Source organism: Theobroma cacao, chromosome 9, assembly GCF_053813885.1.
Source record: "Theobroma cacao isolate CCN51 chromosome 9, ASM5381388v1, whole genome shotgun sequence".
NCBI classification, from domain to species: Eukaryota; Viridiplantae; Streptophyta; class Magnoliopsida; order Malvales; family Malvaceae; genus Theobroma; species Theobroma cacao.
Window position 1 is genome coordinate 48,709,481 of NC_142647.1, and position 12,014 is coordinate 48,721,494.

At 37.4% G+C, this 12,014-nt stretch overlaps 4 protein-coding genes across 5 annotated transcripts; 2 read left to right on the forward strand and 2 right to left on the reverse strand.

The window, feature by feature from the left end:
- Nucleotides 1-159: 159 nt before the first annotated feature.
- On the reverse strand, nucleotides 160-753 carry LOC18590784 (histone H4). The gene has a single exon (XM_007016515.3). It carries the CDS (start codon nucleotides 682-684, stop codon nucleotides 373-375), a length of 312 nt encoding a protein of 103 aa, XP_007016577.1. The 5' UTR covers nucleotides 685-753; the 3' UTR covers nucleotides 160-372.
- Nucleotides 754-2,681: 1,928 nt separating this feature from the next.
- Nucleotides 2,682-5,838, forward strand: GAF1 (Polymerase/histidinol phosphatase-like protein). Of its 2 annotated transcripts, none has more exons than XM_007016516.3 (6): nucleotides 2,682-3,153; nucleotides 3,239-3,316; nucleotides 3,406-3,486; nucleotides 3,748-3,902; nucleotides 3,992-5,397; nucleotides 5,542-5,838. In XM_007016516.3, exons 1-6 carry the CDS (start codon nucleotides 2,719-2,721, stop codon nucleotides 5,664-5,666), a joined length of 2,280 nt encoding a protein of 759 aa, XP_007016578.3. In that variant the 5' UTR covers nucleotides 2,682-2,718; the 3' UTR covers nucleotides 5,667-5,838. The 2 variants fall into 2 exon arrangements, with proteins under 2 accessions (XP_007016578.3, XP_017982639.2); XM_018127150.2 differs by having other exon boundaries at nucleotides 3,992-5,364.
- Nucleotides 5,839-5,930: 92 nt separating this feature from the next.
- Nucleotides 5,931-6,682, forward strand: LOC18590786 (18.5 kDa class I heat shock protein-like). The gene has a single exon (XM_007016518.3). The coding sequence runs from the start codon at nucleotides 6,075-6,077 to the stop codon at nucleotides 6,549-6,551; it is 477 nt and encodes a 158-aa protein (XP_007016580.3). The 5' UTR covers nucleotides 5,931-6,074; the 3' UTR covers nucleotides 6,552-6,682.
- Nucleotides 6,683-9,105: 2,423 nt separating this feature from the next.
- On the reverse strand, nucleotides 9,106-11,409 carry LOC18590787 (CCT motif family protein). The gene is made up of 3 exons (XM_007016519.3): nucleotides 10,928-11,409; nucleotides 10,170-10,343; nucleotides 9,106-9,486 (listed from the first exon to the last, which is right to left on the reverse strand). Exons 1-3 carry the CDS (start codon nucleotides 11,297-11,299, stop codon nucleotides 9,301-9,303), a joined length of 732 nt encoding a protein of 243 aa, XP_007016581.1. The 5' UTR covers nucleotides 11,300-11,409; the 3' UTR covers nucleotides 9,106-9,300.
- Between the last annotated feature and the right edge of the window lie 605 nt (nucleotides 11,410-12,014).

Genomic DNA, 12,014 nt, shown 5'->3' on the forward strand with positions numbered 1-12,014 from the left:
TTAACAAAGCCATGGCAACGTTAACTCAATCGAATTGAATTTGAATAAAATCCCATTAAAGTTTAGATAAATAATTTAAATTTAAATTCAAAACCAAAGAACAAAAGGAATGCATTTGGCTTTATACCCAACACCAGTTAACAGACCGGAGAAAGTACATTAACAAAACCAACTTCAAATTTCACTAAAATTGGAAATTAAGAGCAGGAATTACAAATCACCAAAGAAAAAAAACCACTAACCAATCTATAATTTCTAGTAATTCAATAAACCCACCTTAATTACAAACACTAACCCAAACCCTAAGCTCAAACATTCTTGACAGCAAGACTTCAAATCCCCAATTCTTCCCCTACCCATATGATAATTCATTTAACCGCCGAATCCGTACAAAGTCCTACCCTGCCTCTTCAGTGCATAGACCACATCCATAGCAGTCACAGTCTTCCTCCTCGCGTGCTCAGTGTAGGTGACGGCATCACGAATCACGTTCTCCAAGAAGATCTTCAGAACTCCACGAGTTTCCTCGTAGATTAAACCGCTGATTCGCTTGACTCCTCCCCTACGAGCCAAACGCCGGATTGCCGGCTTAGTGATCCCTTGGATGTTATCACGGAGGACCTTACGGTGTCGCTTTGCTCCTCCCTTGCCCAGTCCCTTACCCCCCTTTCCTCTTCCCGACATCTTTGTTTTTACCTGAGATTTGGTGATTTGGCGGTTAAATTGGAAACCCTGGGTGCTCAGGATTTGGTTGGGGTTATTTATAGGCCAGGTGGGGAGTGTTGGGGCTGACAGAGTAATCCGCGCGGTGTTTTTAACGATGAATTATAGCCGTAGATAAGTTTAATGGAGGGTTGAGATGAGGATGAGGTATCGACACGGATACGTGACATGGATAGATTTGGTGGCTATTTTGTGGCGCCTATTTTTTTTGGTTTGTGTGTTTCTTTTGTGAGTTGAAAACTCGAAAACGTTTTCGGAGCGGAAACTAACGCGCCTTGCTTCTACGAATTGACTCAGGCCCAGAATTGAGGCCAACTAACAACTTTCGACCCGTATGTTTGTGGGACAACTTTTGGACTAGTTTGTCTAGAGTCCATGGCCCATTATTCACTAATGAATGTTTATTTGGCATACCATTTTAATTTCATTGTAACATTTTATTTATATTGAAATCTTCATTGGTAAAAGGGATAGACAAATTATAAATATGATATTTGACCCTTGGGTATTTCTAAAATTTTAAAGAGATCTTGCAAAATTTCAAGTGGATTTTACTTTTAAATTTTTTTAATTTTGTATCTAGTTAATTTAGTTACGTTAGAATAAACAGTTAATTTAATTTTTTTATTGTATCATCATAAAAAATTGAATTAATCAATAATTTTTGAAAAACTAACAAAATTATGGGAGGCAATCAAAAAGAATTGAACCTTGAGGTAGTTCGGCCATTGCAATCATACATTGAATAATCAAAATTTTGTCAACTTTATTCTTTTATAAATTACAAAATCAACATACAAATAAGAGAAAAGGAGATGTCGAAGGGGGCTTAGGGTTTAAGCCCCTTCAAGGTTTAAGACTGAAGAAGACGAAAGAGGGGCGTTAGGAAATGCCATGGGAGAGGTTGATTGGTGACAAGGCAACAATGCCGATAGGAGCTTAAGGGTCATTGCATAATGGGTTAGGATATTAAGGTTGAAAGTGAGAAAAAAATTATATGTTTATATATATATATATAATTGATTATTTGATGGGTTGTTGAAAATTTTTTTTAGCAATAACAAATTAAATAAATTAAAAAAATCAAATCTTTAAATCAAATACCAAAATACTCAATTAGCTCGCCTTACGGAACTTAAATTGAATTCAAATCAAATCAATATTGTTCATCCTTAAATTTGGTATTTAAATTTTCATCTTCTAACTTAAAGTTTTTCAAGAATAGGTGTAATATAATGTAATTATTCATGAACATTTTCGTGATTGATATAATATTTTATTGGAACTTGATTCCATATCCAAGCAACCCAATTTAAATTACTATGTTAATCTTGTTTTTTAAACAAAGTAAGTACAAACCACATATGTAATTAGATTGAGAAATTTTATTTTTATGCTACTAAATTTTAATTGGATTTGATATGAATAGAGTTATTTTTACAAGTTTAACAATGATTCATCACATGTTTAAACTCGTTAATAACTCAAAACTCATATGAATCAAAGCTCAAACCGGTTTTATATGTTGTTTCCTCAATTTTAAATTTTATGATTAGTATTTAATTAAGTCGAGTTAGATTATTAAATTTTATATTTTTTTTATTTATAATATGATCAATATAACAAGACATTGGAATAGCGTAGTCGGGCATAATACAAAATGTATTTTTTGTAAAGTTTTTTAATTTTAGATTTTATAAATCGAAAATGATTATTATAAATTTAAATTTATATACCAATGAAAATCTTATATAATGGTGATAAAAATGTTCAAAAACAGGATGTACTACTACTAGAGGAGCATAGGGGAAAAATAAAAAATGTACTGATAATTATGCAGTCGAAAATGGTTTTTAAGTTTTAATGTTAAATTAATAAGGTCGTACGTCGTCGTTTGGATTTTCTTCGGAAATTAAACCCAAAGCCGCAGAGCTGCCACCATCCTCATGACCCTTAAACCCTACACCCTTTCACCTTTTCTCTGTCTGAGAAACTATGGGGTTTTTCGACCTTAACATTCCGTACGCCGATTCCACGCCGCCCAACAATGCGACGTCCGCTGCCGCCAAATCCACGCGCATTAAAATCGTGATTAAAGCGATGGAGCTGGGTTACACGGGGATCGCATACGACCGTACGATAAAGGGCGTCATGTCTGATCGCGACCGTTGCTCAATCCCTCTCCTCACCCTCTCCTCTCTGCTCAAAATCGCCCCCTTTCTCTCCTCTTCAGTCAACCTCCACCGCGACCTCCTTGGCGTCCCTCGCTCCTCGCCTTTCCGCCAGTACACGCGCCTCACCGTTTGCGTCGACACCGCGTCGCAGTCACAGGCGTTAAATTCGGGAAATCCGATATTGAAGACGTACGACATCGTTGCGGTTAGGCCGTTGAATCAAAATGCTTTTGATAACGCATGCGAAAAAGCCGAGGTCCTTAATTGAATCGAATTTTAATCTAGTAATGAAATTAAAAAAAAGGAATTTTTTAATCTTTTTTTTGTTGGTTGTGTAATAGGTGGATATAATTTCAATTGATTTCTCAGACAAGGTGCCATTTCGATTGAAACTGCCTATGGTTAAAGCTGCTATTAAGGTTTGTTATTGACTTGGATTTCTGTATTCCTTCAATATTGATTTCTTTTCGGTGGATAATTTCCATTGTTCTGTTTTCTCGTCATGCAGCGTGGGGTTTACTTTGAAATTACGTACTCTGGTCTTATTGTTGATGTTCAACTAAGGAGGCAAATGATATCGAATGCTAAGGTGAGGAATTGGGTGCTTGTTGCATCGTTTTCAAATGGTTGGGTTTTATGCTATTTCTAATAGTGCACGAGTTTTGGCCCCTTATCGTTCTTAGAAATAATGCTTGTTATAAAACCAGCTGGGATATAGTCTCTGAATTTAACTAAGATGATGATTTTTTGATTGGTGAATGGTATGATTAAGGTCATTTGAGTTCATTCATAAGTGTATAATAGTGGATGTTGTTGATGTGAACTAATTATCTGAAGCATACTGTTTCAGTTGCTGGTGGATTGGACTCGAGGAAAGAATCTCATATTTTCTAGTGCTGCACCTTCTGTATGTGAAGTCAGAGGGCCAAATGATGTCGCAAACTTAGCATCTTTGCTTGGTCTCTCTATAGAACGAGCTAAATCAGCTATTTCCAAAAATTGTAGGTATGCTTACTTGTGAAAACTTTGTAGTTTTATGGGGACAGTAGTTAATGTTTCATATCGTGTGGAAATCCTTTTGTTTCTTCTTGCAGGAGTCTTCTGATTAATGCTTTGAGGAGAAAGAACTTCTTCAAGGAGGTCATTAGAGTTGAAGCGGTGTCATCTAGTGGGCCATTTGACTCTGAGAAACCTGGGTCTGTGGACTGGCTTAACTGGGATCCAATCTCTAGTGGTGAAGGTGATTTATTGCTGGATGACATGGCAAAGTCCTTCTCTGCCTCCGGTAATGTATCTAAAGCTGTGAAAGCCATTGATTTTGATTCTGTTATTGACAACATGCCATCAGATGGCTTCCAAGTTAAGGATTTGATATCTGGAACTAAGACTGCCTCCCAGTCACTGGCAAAATTTAAGAACATTTTGTCTACTACTGTGCCAGTTGAGTTATCCATTACAACTGATCGGTTGTCTGAAAAGCCCAGCAAGCTCGATCTTCTTCGTGAAACAAATAAGGCTTCACTAGATGATACACCTTCAGAACATTTAACCTCTTTATATAGGGATTCTCAAAAGTTACACCTGGCAAAAGATGCTACAAAAACTTCAACTGATTCTGAGGAAGTGGTAACTAATACAACCACAATTGAGGAAGAACCAGAGACTCATAATGGCTCAGATGTAGTATTTGCCTCAGTCGAAACTGAAAGTCTGGGTCTGCAGTCAGACAACTGTATTCCTGGTTATGAACAAAATGCTGCGTTAGTAAATGAGAATTTGAGAATTGAGGCATCAGGCGATGCACTAAATGCTGTAATGCTAAATGAGAATGTGACATCTCAGACATCAGCCATGGATATTGAATCAGATGCTGCTTGTAATGCTGCTACTTTGGAGATTTCTCCTCCATCTGAGGATAATAATTTACCTTCTATTCAGAAGAAAGATTCTAAGAGTTTAAAAGGTTCTGATGTTAATTTTGGTGCAGAGACTATTAAGGTGGATGATGTTGTAGTCCATATGGATGTAGATATGGAACACCAGGAAAATGCATCTTTGGTTGATAATATTTCGGAAAGCATATCATCGAGGGGTCCTGAAGATGATGGAGTTATTGCTGATCAAATTTCGTTTCAGTGGTCTAATGATGAGATGGGAGTTAAGGATGACTCCGTGGTGAAAAACCATGAAAACCAAGTGGAGTTGGTAATGGAAGAGCAAAAGCTTGCAGAAGATGGTGACAGAATGAATGATCCTTCCTCCGTCATAAGTGACGAGTCTTTCCCCAAAGAAGTCCTTGGGAGAGAACTAACCACAGTACCTGAAGATGATGGAGGTCTTGCAGATTTGAATCCATTTCCAGAGTCCAATGAGGAGATGAAAGCTAAGGACATCACTTCAACTACAACTAATGAGATCCAAGAGGTGGCATTGGAAGGGCGAAAGCATGGAGAACATGATAGCAAAAGTAATGAGCTTATTTTAGGCCAGCGTAGATTAGGTACCGAACATATTATTGTCTGGGACTTTCTATATCAAGGTTTTAAGTCAGCTGCTTTTACATTTCTGCTTTTTTGGATCATGATTTTCCCCGTCAACATGCTTGCTTTCTCTTATCTGACTGCAAATTGTCTATCAAATGCAGGGAAACTGAGCGCTAGCCGGAGGACTCCTCATCGAGTTCATTTATTTCCCTTACGGCGTAACTTGTATCCTGTATCTTTCAAGAGGAAAGCTATAAAATCTAAGCGCAGGGTGAAGATGGAATAACCATATTGTGTTTGTCTACCGGGATATGTACAGTAGCTGAGCAAATGTTTTTATTTTATTCCTTTTATTTTTCTTAATTTCATTATTGATTATCGGAAAAACTGTTCTGCGCTTTGCTACTCTGCCTATTAGAACTATCTATTCTAGGCCCAGAAAGAGGCTAATAGAGAAACTACTGCAAGCCCAAATGAGGCCCATTTAAGGTTGTGCTGCGTCTAAACCCGTAACCAGAATCCAGAAGGGTCTAGCATATCCATGTTTCAGAAACCGTTAGGGTTATTCGGGAAGTTACTAGATTATTCCCTTCATCGGTATAACTATCCGGCTTATCCTTTGCCATTATCGTCGCAAGTTGGATAACACCAGCAATTTCTCAAGCAAATCGATACACTCTCTCGTTCGCAGAAAATGGCAATGATTCCGAATTTCTTTGGCAATCGCCGCAACAGCATCTTCGACCCGTTTCCTCTGGACGTATGGGATCCTTTCAAAGACTTCGATTTCCCGTCACTCTCTTCATTCCCTCAACTTTCCCGAGAAAATTCTGCTTTCGTCAACACGCGTGTGGACTGGAAGGAGACACCCGAGGCGCACGTGTTCAAGGCGGATCTTCCAGGGCTGAGAAAGGAGGAAGTGAAGGTGGAGATTGAAGACGACAGGGTGCTTCAGATCAGCGGGGAGAGGAACGTAGAGAAGGAAGACAAGAACGACACTTGGCATCGCGTGGAGCGGAGCAGTGGGAAGTTTTCGAGGAGGTTTAGGCTGCCGGAGGATGTGAAGATGGATCATGTCAAGGCTTCCATGGAAAATGGGGTTCTTACTGTTACTGTGCCTAAGGTTGAGATGAAAAAACCTGAGATTAAATCTGTTGTAATTTCTGGTTAAGGTTAAAAGCTGAAACACCTCTCATGTGATGGGTGTCTTTGTTCTGTTTGAATGTTGAGTGTGCTGTAAGGTTGACTAATGTAAAATCTTCAACTTTAATGTGATTTCAATGGTTTGTCTCTTTGTGAGAATTGTTCATGTAAGATTGCCTACAAATAATTGAATCTTCAATGCCTTTTCCCTGGTAATCATGACGTCAATCCAGGCCTATACTCGAGTATGCTTCGAATGTGGCCTGACTAGAAAGACCTTGTGAACACAAGGCAAGAGTTGCCCAATTATTCTTCCTTATAGTATCCTCCTAAGTTAGAAGATTTATGCATCAGAAACTGGTATGTTGTGAGATCATTGAGCCTACTGTAAGAGAATTGAGTTGGCTGTCTGCAATCATCAATGTGGAAGGTTGTATTACGGCATAGCAAACCTGCTATGGTAGCTTTCTGGTGATTGTTTGCTGCAGGATCTCCATTTCTTCTCCATATTTGTAATTGTGAGGATGGGCATCAATCCTGTCATGTTGCAACTTGTTTTTCATTTTAAGCCGTTAAAACAAATTATTGTAAGCAAATGATTTGATATTGTTTTCCTTCAATGTCTCTGTTCTTTCTTCCTTGTTTTCTCACAGGGTAACTAACTATTCAAGAATTCAGGCTCAGCCCCCTGATAACTATTTGATTAATGGAGTTTCAAAATTTGCATTGAACAACTGACTTTCCAACTTTCAACAAAAAAATGGAAAAGAAAAGAGAGAATGACACCCCCCAACTTACTGCTTCTCATGTGCCACTATGATTTTTTGACTTTCTTGCCAATGTGAACACTTACATCAGTTTGTGAAATGTAAGCAGATGAATTTGTGTGCCAAAAAGCGGATAATGATCATGGCTTAAGCCTCTTTGTTTAATCAATTCCTACCATTATCATCCACATGGCTAGAGTATCATCTTCCAAATGGCAGGCATCGCATTGGATTTGACTCATTTTCTTGGCATTATGCAACTTAATCATGTCCTCATTAGACCCAGATTTTAATAAACATTAAAAGCAGTCATAAAATCAACACTCCGCATTACCTTTTCCCCCATCCCCAATCCCCAAACAAACACTTGATGTTGCCTTTTTGAGTATTCTTAACAAAGATTACTGTCCATTTGCAAGTTTCAAACACTACGAAGAAGAAAACTTTGACGGTAACAATGAATCAAAAGCAAAAAGACAGATAAATTAAGAGAGGCCTAACAGTTTCTGGTACTCAGTTTAATAATTATACTTGAATAATGGGAACTTTGGATTCTTAAAAACTATATCATAGTTTAATGTCTTTTAATAATACAAAGGTCATCCATAAACTTAGTGGACAACCCACAGCCGCTACCGGGCCGACAAAAGATTACATCGCCGCCCCTTCCCAACTCCCAGCTCTAGGGGTTGCCTTGAAAGAGTAATAGCCTTTAACTAAAGAGAAAGTAATGTTCAGATTCTCTGATATAGCATATAGTAGGAATAAATAATGAAACATCAAGCTCATCATTAAGTAACGTGAGATTGCTTATTTATAATACTTGATATATGTTGGTAAAACCCTTTAGAAAAAGCCTGGAAAGGCAGTGAAAATTGGTCAAGAGAGCTGAAAAATCAAGGCTAAAACTCAACTTCCCATATAGTTATGTCTTTACCAATTGAATTGCCATGGTGGGTAGTCAATGGCCCTTTCCGACAGTACCACAAGGATTGCAAGAAGGGTTAACTAATGAGTTATAGGAATGAAGTGAATGTTTCTTCTGTGTTTTCGTTTTCAAATTGGTTTTCTCCTCAAAATTTATGCAGTTATTATGATTAGAGGATCATGTCAAGTAAGAAAAATCTTGTGAAGAGATCCTTTTCTTAACAATTCTTCCAAGGGTTGTCACGCCCGTGGTCTAGCAACTCAGTCAAAAGGAAATAGTTATTTCCCATTGGGAAAGGTAGCTGCATTTCTTTTGAGTTGTTCTTACTTCAGACGGCAAGATGTTTCATCCACCTGAAATTGTCTCTTCCCTATTCAGTGTATTTTGTGATCATGCAGGGTGAAAATGGCAATTCATCACCTGTTATTATTGTGTCCCTTTGTGTTAGTGTATCTGCCTTTTGGATTATCACAGCAGCCCAACGTCAACATTGAAGATGTGGTGACTTGACTTGCTGTTTTCCCCTTGTTTAATTTACGATTTCATGTATCAATTTTTACCAATATGTCAAGTTTGCACGACAAAAACTCCTCCCCCTTTTAACCATAGTGGGACCCCAACAATTTCCCTGAGTTCCAAGGAAACTTTGACAAAGCAGTCCACTTACTTTGGCTTGTTGCTTGAGAGTAATTAAGTGCAATGTAGGAGCTTCATGACTAGTCATCGAGGGGAAAAAGTGAGCTACCCGGAAGTCTCTGCTCAAGTCTTTTCATGCCCATAATGGATGATCAATAGTTGAGCTTTTGCAACTACTCCTTAACCATTTTACCTCTTTTCATTATTATCCTTTTGTTGATGGTTTAAAACTTCTCACATCAAGCATCAGATTGAGTTCAGAAATTTCGAAATCAGATCAATCAGATATAGGGTAAGGCTTGCAATTCCATAATTCTCATATGAATAGTTGTGATCAATCATATTTACAACTGTTTGAAGCTGAAAAGGGACTTAAACATTGCATCAAAATATTAAGAAAACAAGCAATTCTAACACACTAAGACACATAATAAAGTCTTTTAACATCAAGGATTAATCAGATTTGTTGAGAGTGAATCTAGGAAATTGATCCAACTCTCCTCGTCTTCTTCCTCTTCCTCTCCACCCATGTGGCTCCATTCACCTTGAGGATTCTTTTCAGCTTCTTCATTTCTCGCGAATCGCCCTCGGATTCGTGGCCTGCTGTCGGCCAATGTTTTCCTACATACATACTGTTGTATAAATCGAGTTAAAATTGAGATTGTTCATGATAAAACTATGTATGTACGTGTAGAAACATACATGATAATAGTTTTTTCCGACAATTTCGAAAAGAATGACAATATTGAGATTACAACTTAAATGTAATGTCAATCATTTTAACTACAATAAGAAATATTCCTTAGCCGTTATGTTGATGGATTCCAATGCGTGACTTACTTCTCGTGCTTCGCTTATCTTTTCACTCAAAGGGATTCTTGACTCCTTTGTGTGCATGCACTCACAAGTTCAAAGAACTATTTCAATGTCTGTCTAATTGACTCATGGATTGATACCAAAAAGTGGGCATTTATGCATAAATTGAACCCGACGGACACCCAAAAGCATCACACGAGCGGGAAAGAACCGTCGCAATCATGCTTTTTAGAAAAAAGAAATGAAAAGAAAAGCACATTAATACTCACTAGGTTTTTGGCTTTATAGGGAGAAAAACAGAGTATGTTATATTCAAAATTAATTTCCATAAATAATTACTTATTATTTGCTTATTAATCGTATAAGTCAAAATAAAATAATTGAATTAAAACTGAACCTCAAACTTTATTTATCAAGTACTTTTTATAAATATATATATATATATATGACAATAATAAAAAGAAAAAGTAAAGAGAATCAAGCAGCTGATAATTAAGACCTTAATCTTCTTGTTGAAGTTCCTTAGGTTTCTTTTGCTTCGATATCTTTCGATCCTCTCTTTCTTCTCCTCTGGACTGTAGCGACAGGCTCTGCTCATTCCTTCGATGATTGCATTGCTCTCACTTGACAATGGACTCTCTGACCTCCGACTGTGCTGCCCCATGCTTATTCCCTGCCCACCCCACAAACACACCAAGCAAAAGTAAGAGGAAAAATGCTTAAACACAAGAGTCAACATAGCAAGTTAGCACTAATTATATATGTCTGGAAAGGCTTCTCATATACAAAATTTAAGTGGGAATTAAAGCCCAAAAAAAAAAAAAAAAGGAGAAAGCAATCCCCCACCCCCAAAAAAAAAAAAAAAAATCGAAAAATAGGTGGGAATAAGAATCTTTGACTAAATTCGCCGGTGGAAAAATAAAATTCTTTTTCGTATGATTAACTTAAAAGATATGCCTAATTAAATATGACATATATATTCTTTGAAAAATATATATTACAAGTATAATGGATATTATCCGATGTTATTATTATTAAAATATTCGTTGAAATTTACTCGTATTTAATAAAATAAATGAAAAAATCGATTAAAATTAACGTGAATATATTTCGAGTAATTAAAATTTAAATGCAGGGAGCAAGAGTATACTAATTTATAACCTTAAACTCAAAATTAATTAAGAAATTAAAGGTAAAAATAATTACTCATGGCAAACGTAACAGTTTTAACGGTTTAAGCCAGTTCGGTGGCCTAACCTGGTCCAGATCACCGGTACTGAAAACTCTCCTCACCGGACCAGAAGCAGAGTCAATAAACTCGTTAAGGGTCGAGGCGAAATGACAATGGAGTCCGTTCTTCTGAAGAGAATGGCTACTGACGCTCCTCTGCATGGAGCTCGGTTTCTGAGTAGTGCAGCAACAACTGGCCAGCGAGCTCGGCGAGCTGTAGCTCCCGCTGCTGCTGCCGCTGTGAAGAGCCTCGGTCACGGAGTCGAACGACTCGGCCACGGTGAGTTGAGTTAACGGACATGAGGGGAAGTTGAACTGCGACATGACGTCGGGAGGAGACGTCTGGGAGTCGCTGAGAAACTCCGGGGAGGCGCGTGGAAATGTGGGGTGTCCGAACATGGCGCGTGCACGCGGGAGGGAATTTAAATGGCTGAACTTAGAGTTTTCTTTTCTTTTCTTTTTCTTTTTTTTTTAGTGAAGCCTAAAGAAACGAAGAAAGGAGAGGGAAAGTTGGAGAGAGCGGAGGCTTGCAGGGCTGCTACTTATACGAGGAGCCGAGAGAGAACTCGATGCTGACATGGAGGATGACGTCAGCTTAACAACTGGGCGTTGACTTTCTCTAAAGACCAAAGGGTATTAAATTTTCAATGGTTTATCAAACACACTTCTAATAACTCGAAAAATAAGTTAGAATTTTATACTCTTATATATATATATATATATATATCTGTATTCGAATTTATATCACAAATTCGTTATAAATAATTTATAGTTTTGAGTTGTCTGGTTAGAAATATTTTGAGTACTTGTTAAGATGATACTTATGAAAAAAAAATTATAATTAATATATTATCTGTTTTTGAATTTGATGAAAATGTTGTATTAAATAAAAAATTTACCTAAAATGGAAATCTAACTAATCTTAATAAGTACATATGCACACTAATTAACTGAACCCTAAATGTAGTAAGTAAATTTCAATCAATCTTATTGAGAGAGATCAGAAAATGGATCAGAATAAAAAAAGTGATCTTGGTAACAGGTATGCATTGGTCACAAAATACGACTCTCCTGGCCTTCTAGGGTGGCATAGGCCTTTTAGTCATAAGGATAG